Genomic DNA, 13,429 nt, shown 5'->3' on the forward strand with positions numbered 1-13,429 from the left:
GCACTGTCTCCAATGCATTCACCTAATTCCTAAAGTGTGACGACACTCCAGTTGAGATCTGAGAGCTTCTCCAGTACCTCCTTCTAATTAATTTTAAACCCTTTTCGTGACTGAAATATTGCCACTGTCACTATGACCGGGCAGCATCTGCCTCATGGGTAAAGATCGATGCAAAGTATTCATTTAACACCTCAGTTATGCCTTTTTCCTCCAAGTCTAAGTCCCAGTTTTAGTGCCTACTTCTCCATTTGCTGTCCTTTTACTGTTAATGTGCTTACAGAAAACTTTGGGATTGTTTTATGCTCGCGTCCAGGTTTTTTTTCATAATTCCTTTTTGCTTTTTCACCTGTCTTCTGAACCTTCTGTTTCCTTTTGGTTCTCAATATTATTTACCACTAGGTACCTGTCAGAAACACACCTTTTCTTCTTTTTCTTTTTTTCAGTCTCCTCCTTCACCATAAGAAATCTTAAATTGTTTGACCTACCTATCCCTTTTGACTGTGCTGAACAGTCTCCTCATTCAAGGTAGCCCATTGTTCGCCACTGTCTTTCCTGCCAACCTCTGATTCCTGTCTCTCCATTCCAGCTCTGTGCTGGCTCCATTGAAGTCAGCTCTCCGCTAGTTAATTAATTTTTCTTCAAGTTGACCAATGTCATTTTCCACTCAACCCTCTGCTACATTACAGCAACAACCTGTCCCCACCAGAGAAAGTGAGGACTGCAGATGCTGGAGATCAGAGTCAAGAGTGTGGTGTTGGAAAAACACAGCAGGTCAGGCAGCATCCGAGGAGCTGGAGAATTGATATTTCAAGCAAATGCCCTTCATCAGAAGGTGGCACGGTGCCTCAGTGGTTTGCACTGCTGCCTCACAGCGCCAGGGACCTGGGTTTGATTCCCGCCTCAGGCGACTGTCTGTGTGGAGTTTGCATGTTCTCCCCGTGTCTGCGTGGGTTTCCTCCGGGTGCTCCGGTTTCCTCCCACAGTCCAAAGATGTGCAGGTCAGGTGAATTGGTCATGCTAAATTGCCCAGCATGTTAGTCAGGGGTACATATAGGATAGGGGAATGGGTCTAGGTGGGTTACTCTTCAGAGGGTCGGTGTGGACTTGTTGGGCCGAAGGGCCTGTTTCCAAACTGTAAGGAATCTAACCTAATCTAGTCAAACGTCGATTCTCCTATTCTTCGGATGCTTCCCGAACTGCTGTGCTTCTCCTGTCCCCACCAGAATTTGAATCATCTTGACACCATTGCTTTATTAAAGGTGCCATTAAATACAATTTGTTGCGAACCTGAGTATGAATGTGGCAACATTAGATTCCTGACTTTTGATGTGAAACGTTGACAATCAATTTTCAGTTTTCATGTTTTTCACTCTTCACTGAATTCTCTGACATCAGTTGCTACAAGGTGAGTATGTTAAGGTCAGTGCCAGTTACTGTGACCTTTCAGATGTTACTGTAGTGTGAGCAGTCAGGAATTGCCCAGACAGTATTCCCAGTTTTCCCTTTCTCATGGAATTCAGTGACGTTCCGCTCCATTCTCGTGTCCAGGATGACACAAACATTTAAGGAAACAGTTTGTAAGAAATTTATGTGACAATTATTTGTTGAATTTTCTTTTGGTCTGCCCTAGGATCAGAAGAGTAAGTTGCTGATTGTAAAACAACATTTAATTTTGCTCCTTTTTTTTTAGCTTCCATGATGTTCCAGTACTTTGTGAAAATTGTCCCAACAATTTATGTGAAGTTGGATGGTGAGGTGAGTTCCAGCTTCTTCTCTCATTCTGTACTTTATATCAGATGGGGCGTCAAATTAATATCTAATCCAAAATCCACAGCACTCTTTCAGAACTGACCCTCTGACAGTGCCCACTCCCTCTGTACTAATCCTCCAACAGGGCAGCACTCCCTCAGTACTGACCCTCCAACAGTGCAGTACTCTCTCTGCATCAACCCTCCAACAATGCGGTGCTCCCTCTGCACTGACCCTCTGACAGCGCAGTACTCCCTCTGCACTGACCCTCTGACAGCGTGGTATTCCCTCTACACTGACCCTCCGACAGGGTGGTGCTCCATCAGTACTGACCCTCTGACAGTGCGGTACTCCCTCAGTACTGACCCTCCGACAGGGTGGTGCTCCATCAGTACTGACCCTCTGACAGTGCGGTACTCCCTCAGTACTGACCCTCCGACAGGGTGGTGCTCCATCAGTACTGACCCTCTGACAGTGCGGTACTCCCTCAGTACTGACCCTCCGACAGTATGATGCTCCCTCTGCGCTGACCCTCTGACAGTATGGTGCTCCCTCTGACAGTGTGGTGCTCCCTCTGCACTGACCCTCTGACAGTGTGGTGCACCCTCTGACAGTGTGGTGCTCCCTCTGCACTGACCCTCTGGTTAGGGAAGGAAGCAAATAACAGGTAACTATCGGCTGATAAGTGTAAAGCCTAACATATTTTGTTGGAAAAGCATTGGAATCAATTTTTAAGAAATAATAGCAGAACATTTGGAAAATCATAATCCAGCATGGCCTCATGAAGGAGACATCATGCCTAACTAATTTATTAAAGTTTATCAACCAGAGTGGATACAGCGGAACCAGTAGATGTGTTGTATTGGACTTTCAGAAGGCACATAATGAGGTATCTCACAAGAGATTAAGTCATAAGATAAGAGCCCACATGGAGGTAGTATATTGACGTGGATAGAGATTTGGCTCATCGGCAGGAAACCGCATTAGGGGATATGGAGCTCTTTTTCAATTTGGCAACCTCTACCATTGGGGTTCCATAGGGATCTGTAAAATTTAATGACTTGGATGAATTTAATGAATTTGCAGATGACACAAAACAGGTGGAAAGACAGTTTGTGAGAGGGATAAGAACTATTGGTTGGAGAAGTAAATGGGCAAAAAATCAACAAATGGAGTATAATGTGGAAAAATGTGAAGTTCATTTTGGAAGGGAGAACAAAAGAACAGAATATTATTTAAATGGGGAGAAACTGCAGAAAGCTGTAACACTAAGGGACTTGGGGGAACTTGAGCACAAAACATGAAAGGCCACAGGGTGCAGCAGGTAATTAGGAAGGCTAATGAAATGTTACTCCTTATTTCAAGGGGTTGGGAGTATAAGAGTAGGGAAGCCTTACTGCAACTGTACAAGCTGCTGGGGGGACCACAGCTAGAGTACTGTGAGCAGTTCTGATGCCCTTATATAAGGAAAGTAATCACTTCATTGGAGGCAGTTCAGAAAAGGTTCACAAGGATGGAGGGATTGTCCTGTGAGAAAGATTAAACTGGTTCAAACTGTCAGGGTTTGGGGACTGAGGCATTATGTATATTCAAGGCAGAGACAGGTAGATTCATGATCAGTTGTAAAATCAAGAGTTACAAGAAAAGTGGATGTGAGAAATGTCAGATTCACCACGATCCAATGAATGGTGGAGCAGGCTTGAGGGGCCAAATGCCCTACCCCTATTTGTTGTAGTCTGTGATGGTGTTGCATTCCCACTGTACTGATCCTTATTCGCTCAAATGTTTTGCTTTGTGTCTCATTTTCAAGTGTATTTTATTCCGTGAGCTCCATCTGTGTTCTCAGTCCCATTCTTCCATCCCTAATTCCTTGTCTCTCATGACAGTCACTCTCACACAGCGTGCTGCCACATTTTCTCCAGTCACTATAATGTGTAATGGGTTGACTTTGATCCTGTGTGAGTTTGAACATGTGTTCCTAAGTCCAGAGGATCTTAGTACGCACGATGTCATCCAGTGCCTATGCTGTCTTTGGGCTGGTTAGCCTGCAGCCTGCGAATTGCCACTGGCTGTGATGTTCCGAGCTGCATTGATTCAGCCACCTCTTTAGCTCTGTGTCCTGACTGAGCCACTTTTCTGCATTCCAGGTGGTGAGGACAAATCAGTTTTCAGTCACACGGCATGAGAAGGTTGCGAATGGGCTGATCGGGGACCAGGGGCTCCCAGGCGTCTTTGTGCTTTATGAGCTATCTCCAATGATGGTAAAATTTACAGAGAAACACAGGTATATAAAATCCACACAGTATTTGTTGTGTCGAGCTGCAGCCTGTGCAAATTGAATATCAGGCTTTTTTTTAATGTTGAGTAAATACTGAAAACATTTGATTTGGTCTTTGAGCTGAAACTGTTCAATACTGACACATTCTGAGATGCAAGTGCAATACTGAACTTAATGCTGATATCGTCAATATTGCAATGCTGAGTACAGCACTGAACCAGTTTGTGGTTGTTGTCTTACAGATCATTCACACACTTTCTCACTGGAGTCTGTGCCATCATCGGAGGAGTATTTACAGGTAATAACAGTGGGACTGTTTTTTAAGTTCAATACAGATCTTGTGTGTGTGCTGTTTGTCCTTATATGGTCAGATGGTGAACAGCAGTCTGGAATCAGGTTTCTGTGTCTGAATACCTCAGTGATCAGTGACTCAGTGGTTAGCACTGCTGCCTCACAGCGCCAGGGGACCGGGTTCGATTGCAATCTCGGGCGACTGCCTGTGTGGAGTTTGCATATTCTCCCCGTGTCTGCGTAGGTTTCCTCCAGGTGCTCCAGTTTCCTCCCGCAGTCCAAAGATGTGCAGGTTAGGTGAATTGGCCATGCTAAATTGCCCATAATGTTTAGGGATGTGTGCGTTAGGTCATTAGTCAGGGGCAAATATAGGATCATTAGGTAGAGGAGTGGGTCTGGGTGGGTTACTCTTGGAAAGGTTGGTGTGGACCTGTTGGACCAAAGGGCCTGTTTCCACACTGTAGGGATTCTATGACCCATCATGGGTTCTGATACATACTCTCATACAACAGTACTCTGTTAGCTCAATGCAGCCCAAGGGCTGCTCCAGTCATGCATGAGCTACACCAAAGAGGTGCTGGGAAGTAAGCACTAGACATGAATTCCCCTTTGTTAAGGTTTGAGGGAAAAATCAACAGGTCTGAAAACCATCTTAAAATGTTTTCACCAATTCTTTAACGAATTTTAATGACCGTCAATGAACATTCAGAGCACTTAAAATGCCCAGACTGCCCCCTAGTTTGTGAGCTACTCAGTTTGAAAGATTCAGATCAGAGCTGTCCAGGTTTGCACAGCTTTAATTGCCTGCATGGTAAAGCTGCTAAAGTTACCTTCAGTGCCCTTGACCCAATCTGTCCTGCTGGTCTCAATCCAGGAACTCACATGAAGAAAAGCCTCATTTGAATACAGGCTTGGCTATGATGCCTTGGACAGTTGGCACTGTCACATGCTCATTGGCACGAGGATATACTCAAACTTATTCAGAAAGATACAGATGCTCAAACTCTTACACACTTGTATTAATGTACTCGCGTTCAATTACCTGTGCATATACACACCCTCTCTCTTTCTGTCACTGTCACATGTACTCTCTCTATCATTTTTCTCGAACAATTTGACTCACACACTGTCTCTCTCACACACATTCACTTGCACAAAAATTCACATATTCATACACAAACTGTCTCGCGTGCGCACACTCACTGTCAACAACAATCCCTCCCTCACTTGCTCCCTCCCCTTTATGTGCTGCCTCCCCCCTCACTCACTCTCAAACATTTGCTTGTGTGCTTTCTATTGCTTATTCATTCACACCCTCTTGCTCTCTTAAGAGGGAGGGGAGAGCAACCAGAAGTCATGGTACACATAGATACCAATCACATAGACAGGGAAAGGGAGGAGGATCTGAAAAGAGAATGTAGGGAGTTAAGTTGAAAGCTGGAAGGCAGGACGAGCAGAGTAGTAATCTCAGGATTGTCACCAGTGCCACAGGCTAGTGAGGCTAGGAACAGAGGGCGAGTGCAGATGAACATGTGGCTGGCAGGGCTGGTGAAGGAGGGAGATTTAGATATGGGGATCATTGGGATACCTTCTAGGGAAGATGGGACCTGTACAAGAACAATGAGTTGCACCTGAATGGTAGGGGCACCAATATCCTGGTTGGGAGGTTTGCTCAAGCTCTTCAGGAGGGTTCAAGCCAGATTGGTAGGGGGGTGGGAACTGGAGTTATGGATCAGATGATGGAGTAGGTAATGAACAGCCAGACACAGTGTGCAGAGAGCTTGTGAGGAGGGATAGGCACTTGATAGGGCAAAAATGCACTCAGTGTGATGGGTTGAAGTGTGTCAATTTTAATGCAAGAAATATCAGAAATAAGGGTAATGAATTCGGAGCATGGATCAGTACTTGGAACTATGATGTTGTGGCCATTACAGAGACTTGGATATCACGGGGGCAGGAATGATTGTTGGATGTTCCAGGGTTTAGATGTTTCAAAAGAAAATAGGAGGGAAGGTAAAAGGGGTGGAGGAGAGGCATTGGTAATCAGGGATTGTATCACAGCAGCAGAAAGGGAGGTCATCGAGGAGGGTTTGTCGACAGAGTCAGAATGGGTTGAAATCCGAAACTGGAAAGGAGCAGTCACTTTATTGGCAATTTTCTACAGACCCCCCAGTAGCAACAGAGACACAGAAGAGCAGATTGGAGGCAGGTTTTGGAAAGGTGCAGAAGTAACAGGGTTGTTGTCATGGGTGACTTTAACTTCCCTAATATTGATTGGAACCTCCTTAGTTCAAATAGTTTGGATGGAATATCTTTGTCAGGTGTGTCCAAGAAGGGTTCCTGACTCAGTGTGTAGATAGGCCGATTAGAGGGGAGGCCGTATTGGATTTGGTGCTTGGCGACGAACAATGCCAGATATCAGATGGGAGAGCATTTCGGTGATAGTGATCACAATTTTGTGACCTTTACTATACTCCTGGAGAGGGTTGGGAGCAGACGGTATGGGAAAGCATTTAATTAAGGGGGAATTACAATGCAACTAGACAGGATCTGGGGCACCTAAACTGGGAATGCCAGATGTTCTCAGGGAAATGCACAATGGAAATGTGGAGGTTATTTCGGAAGCACCTGCTGATAGTGCTGGATAGGTTTGTCCCACCAAGGCAAGAAAGAATCTTGGGTGACAAGGGATGTGGAACTTCTAGTCAAGAGGATGAAGGAAGCTTACTTGGGGTTGAAGAGGTAAGTATCAGACAGGGCTTTAGAGAGTTACAAGGTAGACAGGAAGGAACTGAAAAATGGAGTGAAGAGAGCTACAAGGGGGCATGAGAAAGCTTTAGCAGGTAGGATTAAGGAAAACCCTAAAGCATTCTACACTTATGTGAGGAACAAGAGGATGGCCAGTGTGAGGGTAAGGAAGATCAGGGGCAGTGGAGATAATTGCGCCTGGAGTTGGAGGAGGTAGGGGAGGTCCTTAATGAATACTTTGCATCAATATTCACTAGTGAGAGGGATTTTGATGTTTCTGAGGACAGCGTGAAACAGACTGATATGCTCGAACAGGTCAATGTGAGGAAGGAGGATGTGCTGAAACTTTTGAAAAACATAAGGAAAGATAAATCCTCTGCTCCGGATGGTATATACCCAAGGTTACAATAGGAAGCGAGCGAAGGCATTGTTACGCCTTTGGCAATGATCTTTGTGTCCTCACTGTCCACTGGAGTAGTACCAGATGATTGAAGGGTGGCAAATGTTATTCCCTTATTCGAGAAAGGGAATATGGCTAATTCTTAGAATTACAGACCAGTCAGTCTTACGTCAATAGTGGGCAAATTATTGAAGAGAATTCTGAGAGACATAATTTATGATTACTTGGAAAACCACAGTTTGATTAGAGATAGTCAGCATGGCTTTGTGAGGGGCAGGTCATACCTCACAAGCCTTATTGAATTCTTTGAGGATGTGACAAAACACGTTGATGAAGGTCGAGCAGTGGATGTGGTGTACATGGATTTTAGCAAGGCTTTTGATAAGGTTCCCCATGGTAGGCTAATTCAGAAAGTAAGGAGGCATGGGATACAGGGATATCTGGCTGTCTGGATACAGAATTGGCTGGCACACAGAAGACAGAGGGTGGTGTTAGATGTAAGGTATTCAGCGTGGAGCTCGGTGACTAGTGGTATTCCACAGGATCAGTTCTGGGACCTCTACTATTTGTGATTTTTATAAATGACTTGGCTGAGGAAGTGGAAGGATGGGTTAGTAAGTTTGCCGATGACACAAAGGTTGGTGGAGTGGTAAATAGTGTGGAGGGCTGTTGTAGTTTGCAATGGGACATTGACAGGATGCAGAGCTGGGCTGAGACGTGGCAGATGGAATTCAACCTGGAACAGTGTGAAGTGATTCACTTTGGAAGGTCGAATTTGAATGCAGAATACAGGGTTAAAGACAGGATTCTTGGCAGTGTGGAGTAACAGAGGGATCTTGGGGGTCCATGTCTAAAGATCCCTCAAAGTTGCCACCCAGGTTGATAAGATTGTTAAGAAGGCGTATGGTATGTTGGCTTTCATTAGCGGGGGATTGAGTTTAAGAGCCACGAGGTTATGCTGCAGCTCTATAGATCCCTGGTTACACCACACCTGGAATATTGTGTTCATTTCTGGTTGCCTCATTACAGGAAAGATGTGGAAACTTTAGAAAGGGTGCAGAGGAGATTTCCCAGGCTGCTGCCTGGACTGGAGGGCATGTGTTATGAAGAAAGGTTGAGGGAGCGAGGGCTTTTCTCACTGGAGCAAAGAAAGCTGAGAGGTGACTTGATAGAGGTGTACAATATGATGAGAGGCATAGATAGAGTGGATAGACAGAGACTGGTTCCCATAGCGAAAATGTCTATCATGTGGGGGCATAATTTTAAGGTGATTGGAGGAAGGTTTAGGGGAGATGTCAGAGGCAGGTTCTTTACACAGAGTGATGGGTGCGTGGAATGCACTGGCAACGGTGGGAGTAGAGTCAGATACATGAGAGACATTTTTGTGACTCTTGGATGGGGATATCGAAGATAGTACAATGAAGGGTGTGTAGGTTAGTTTGATCTTAGAGTAGGAGAAAGTGAGGTCTGCAGATGCTGGAGATCAAAGTTGAAACTTTATTGCTGGAACAGCACAGCAGGTCAGGCAGCATCCAGGGAACAGGAGATTCGACGTTTCGGGCACAGGCCCTTCTTCAGGAATTCCTGAAGAAGGGCCTGTGCCCGAAACGTCGAATCTCCTGTTCCCTGGATGCTGCCTGACCTGCTGTGCTGTTCCAGCAATAAAGTTTCAACTTTGATCTTAGAGTAGGATTAAGGACCAGCACAACATCGAGGGCCAACAGTACTCTGCTGTACTGTTCTACTGCTGAAAAATGTGTTGCTGGAAAAGCGCAGCAGGTCAGGCAGCATCCAAGGAACAGGAGAATCGACGTTTCGGGCATAAGCCCTTCTTCAGGAATGAGGAGGGTGTGCCAAGCAGGCTAAGATAAAAGGTAGGGAGGAGGGACTTGGGGGAGGGGCAGTGGGAATACGATAGGTGGAAGGAGGTTAAGGTGAGGGTGATAGGCCGGAGAGGGGATGGGGGCGGAGAGGTCGGGAAGAAGATTGCAGATCAAGAAGGCGGTGCTGAGTCCGAGGGTTGGGACTGAGATAAGGTGGGGGGAGGGGAAATGAGGAAGCTGGAGAAATCTGCATTCATCCCGTGTGGTTGGAGGGTTCCTAGAGGGAAGATGAGGCACTCTACACCTTCACACCATCTCACTTTCTCTCCCACTCCCTCGCGTGCTCTCACCCTCTTGCACTCTCACACCCCTTTGCTCACTTTTACATGCATACACATATGGTGTCTGCTTACGCCTCACTTACTTTACATTCATGCTCACGCAGTATCACAGGCCAAGACAGCATGGTGCTTAAGTTACTGCACTAGTAATCAAGCGCCTGCACTAATACTGCAAACACATGTTCAAATCTCACGTTGGCATTTGAATAATTAATTACATCTGGAAATAAGAGCTGGTCTCTGTAATAGTGACCATAAAACTAATTTAGATAAACCAATTCAATTCAGTAATGTCATTTAGCAACAGAAACCTTCCAACTTTACCTATATGTGCCTTCAAGTTGCAATGTAATTGGACTCTCTGAGATGGTTGAGCAAGCCACAGACTGCTCATCACCACCTCGTTAAGGGAATGAGGGATTGGCACTAAATGCTATCCTTGTTTACGGAACCTCCTGTGTACATTGAATATACACACATGTATATGAGCACATGGGCAGCATTAACATTCCTTCAGAGATTGTTTAATTCCAGGTACGCAGTACTACCTTCCCAATAACTGCTGTCTCTCCCGATAACTCTCTCCCGATAACTGCTGTCTCTCCCAATAATTCCCTCCCAATAACTGCTGTCTCTCTTGCAGTGGCAAGTCTGATTGATTCGTTGATCTATCACTCTGCCCGTGCTATACAGAAGAAGATCGAGCTGGGAAAAGCTGCATAGCGCAAGGGGCTAGTAGCAAGTGACTGAGTGCACACGCTGACTCTGGATATCTCAGTATCAGAAGGATCATTCGTGCAAAGTGTCGGATAACCTGGGCGAGGTTTCATTGAGGCCGTTACAGTTAGTTTGTTCACACTGAAATAATGCCTGGCATATACATGATTCTGAAGCTGGATGTTTGTAAGGGAATTTAATTTATAAAATGTGGTGAGCAGGTTTTTATGTGTTTGTGATCTTGATCTCTAAAGGTGAATCCTCACAATCTTCCTCCCTAAATCCTCTTGCTTCCTGACCCATCTCTCCCAACACTTCCCCTCCCTTAATTTTCATCTAAAACCAATCCGAGTCCTCAATTGCAAGAAGCATTGATTTAGCTTGGGCAGCTCTGTCCTCCCTGTAACAGGAGCTTCTCTGTTCAGACACAGCTGCTTATGGGCTCATTAGCCTCAGGTATAGTCTTCTCCTGTGTTGGTGACTGTAGAGACAGAAACAGACCCATTGTCCTACCTCAGTGCCCCCCTACTGCATCTTCACCACAGCTTTCCTTCCAACCAGGGTCAGCTCCTGATGTGAACTATTTTACTTGCTTTAAGATGTATTCTGGGGTTTTTGTTGGGACAGTGTAGAGGGAGCTTTACTCTGTATCTAATGCCGTGCTGTCCCTGTCCTGGGAGCGTTTGATGTGGACTTTAGTCAGTTGAACAGCACCTTCTCTGATTACAATTTCTGAAGTTGAGCTAAAAGAATAATTTTAAATAAAATCTCCATTATTTCCAATTGTTAAAATTTGACAATATTATTAACAGTGGTATTTTTGTTTGATGAAAAGTCTGTATTGAAGCCTTTCCTGTTGAATGTTTGTTTATTAAAGTGAACAGGTTTCTCTTTGTGATTACCCAGAAGCAGTCACAACATTCTCCCTCCAGTTCAGGCAGTTGTTCTGTTTCAAGAACTAAATCCTAAATATCATGGAAGTTTGTGCCTGATTGGAAGCTCTTTATGGATTTGGGATCTCTGTGGGTGGGGATCTTGACATCGTCATTAATCTAAGACTGTTCAGGGTGAGAGGACATTGAGTAATGCGATGTGCATAACTGGAGGTGAGAATGAGATGTTGAGCATGGATAATAGAATTGGTTTTACTCTAGGTGTGAGATTTAGATTTCTGGGTTTAGATTTTACATTTTCAGTCCCCCTCCAAACATTTTGCCTTTGTAAGTCTGAGACCTGAGGTACTCCTTATAGAAGAACAGTTTGTAAGAGGACTTCATGTGATTTTGGAAAGAGCAAGGTGGGATAAGTACAGCACCCTGACAGTGTAGGTGGGAGGGACAAGAGGGATGAGGTATGCTGTGACTAGACACGGAGGGAGTAGAGAAGTGCTAGAAAAGGAAGAAGCCAGATGAGGGTCGGAGGGACTTTTTGGAGGTGGTGGGCTGGAAAAGGATATGAAGGAACAGAGTGTGGGTACAGCAGCTACTGTGCTAAAGGAAGTGGGGAATCCCAGTGATGCAGTGATCAGGGGGACAGTCCCTGTGATGGAGGGTCTGGAGAGGGGGGCAGTCCCTGCGATGGAGGGTCTGGAGAGGGGGACAGTCCCCGCGATGGAGGGTCTCGAGAGGGGGAAGTTGGAGGGTCTGGAGAGGGGGACAGTCCCCGCAATGGAGGGTCTGGGGAGGGGGACAGTCCCCGCGATGGAGGGTCTGGGGAGGGGGACAGTCCCCGCGATGGAGGGTCTGGGGAGGGGGACAGTCCCCACGATGGAGGGTCTGGGGAGGGGGACAGTCCACGCGATGGAGGGTCTGGGAAGGGGGACAGTCCCCGCGATGGAGGGTCTGGGGAGGGGGATAGTCCCCGCGATGGAGGGTCTGGAGAGGGGGACAGTCCCCGCGATGGTACTCAGCCTGTCCCTATCTCCTTCCATTCATGATGTTAAAGTGAAGATAAATGAAATAAAGATTGTCTTTGTGGGAAAATTAAATCAAACTAAAAAATCAGATTTAATTTTCAGTTTTGTTTGTTTTGAAATTATTGACTAAATAAAAAAATGCAAGTAAGAATAAGATAATATTTTGAAAGAGTTGGTTCTCCAAGTTTCCAAAGATGGTGTGAGTAATAAAGATGGTGAGGCCACCATTATACCTTTGATTGAAATATGGGACAAATGAGAGGAGCTGAGAGTAGGAGATAGACAAGGGAGGAGCTCCATGAGTAACTAACAGCCATTGACTTGGATAAACTGTTTGCTTTCCTGCATAAATGTCAGTAAAAGTTTGGGATCTTGGTTGATGGAATTGGAAAGATGACTGGGAATGCTTGTTTAAAGTGATGCCAAGAATCCAATTTATTGCTCCATTGCTCTGAGCTGGTGTTACCCAGCTGTGCAGTCACGCCATTGAAAATATAACCTTTGCAGTGTTGATCAAGAACCCTGGACAGCAGGAGGAGCACACAGATACCAACTACTTGGTGATACAACACTTGGATATTCTTGGGCATGCTGTCAAAACTTATCATTGTGCAGTCATCAGGACAGGATTTCAAGAATGTAAAACCTCAAAGGGCACAGCAGTTAACACTGCATGAGAAGAGGATACTGATTGGTTAGGCAGTAGCCCTGATTGGTTGGGGTATTGATATGCAGAATATACAGGGAATAGTTAACTGCCAAACCTTTATTTAAATACAGCCAGGCAAGTCAATTGTGAGTGGACAAAGTATTACCACAGGGGATGTCCCAGGCAATGGTTGTCTCCAAACCTTTGTCCATTTGAAGAGAATGCGATGTGTGCTCATGAAATTATCTGATCAGTGTAGCCACTATCCTGCAGAATAGCTTTGATGTCCCCAGGTTCCACATCGAGCTTGCACAGTGAACAAATGTATCTGATTGCTCCTGAGGCCATTCCTGCAGCACATGGAGCTGCAGGAATCTCAATGCAGATATTGACCAGTGAAGGAGGGTTTGCAATCAATCACAGTGGAGAGCAATCAGCAACATTTACACCCAACATGTCAGGATAGGAAGCTGCTTTGACTGCTTCACTTTGAAGGTGAGCACAGGCTGCAGTTTACA

General features: G+C 45.4%; 1 protein-coding gene across 2 annotated transcripts in view; it reads left to right on the plus strand.

The window, feature by feature from the left end:
• ergic3 (ERGIC and golgi 3) overlaps positions 1-12,350 on the plus strand; it is a 71,795-nt gene extending 59,445 nt beyond the window's left edge. For both annotated transcript variants that reach the window (XM_087994662.1, XM_087994663.1), the window contains 4 exons: positions 1,691-1,755; positions 3,897-4,033; positions 4,270-4,325; positions 10,274-12,350. In XM_087994662.1, the coding sequence (XP_087850788.1) occupies positions 1,691-1,755; positions 3,897-4,033; positions 4,270-4,325; positions 10,274-10,353 (338 nt within the window). In that variant the 3' untranslated portion in view covers positions 10,354-12,350. The remainder of the gene's footprint in view (positions 1-1,690; positions 1,756-3,896; positions 4,034-4,269; positions 4,326-10,273) is intronic.
• Positions 12,351-13,429: the final 1,079 nt, after the last annotated feature.

Source organism: Chiloscyllium plagiosum, unplaced genomic scaffold (assembly GCF_037043375.1).
Source record: "Chiloscyllium plagiosum isolate Xiang-an unplaced genomic scaffold, Cpla_swu_hap1 HiC_scaffold_15, whole genome shotgun sequence".
Lineage (NCBI taxonomy): Eukaryota > Metazoa > Chordata > Chondrichthyes > Orectolobiformes > Hemiscylliidae > Chiloscyllium > Chiloscyllium plagiosum.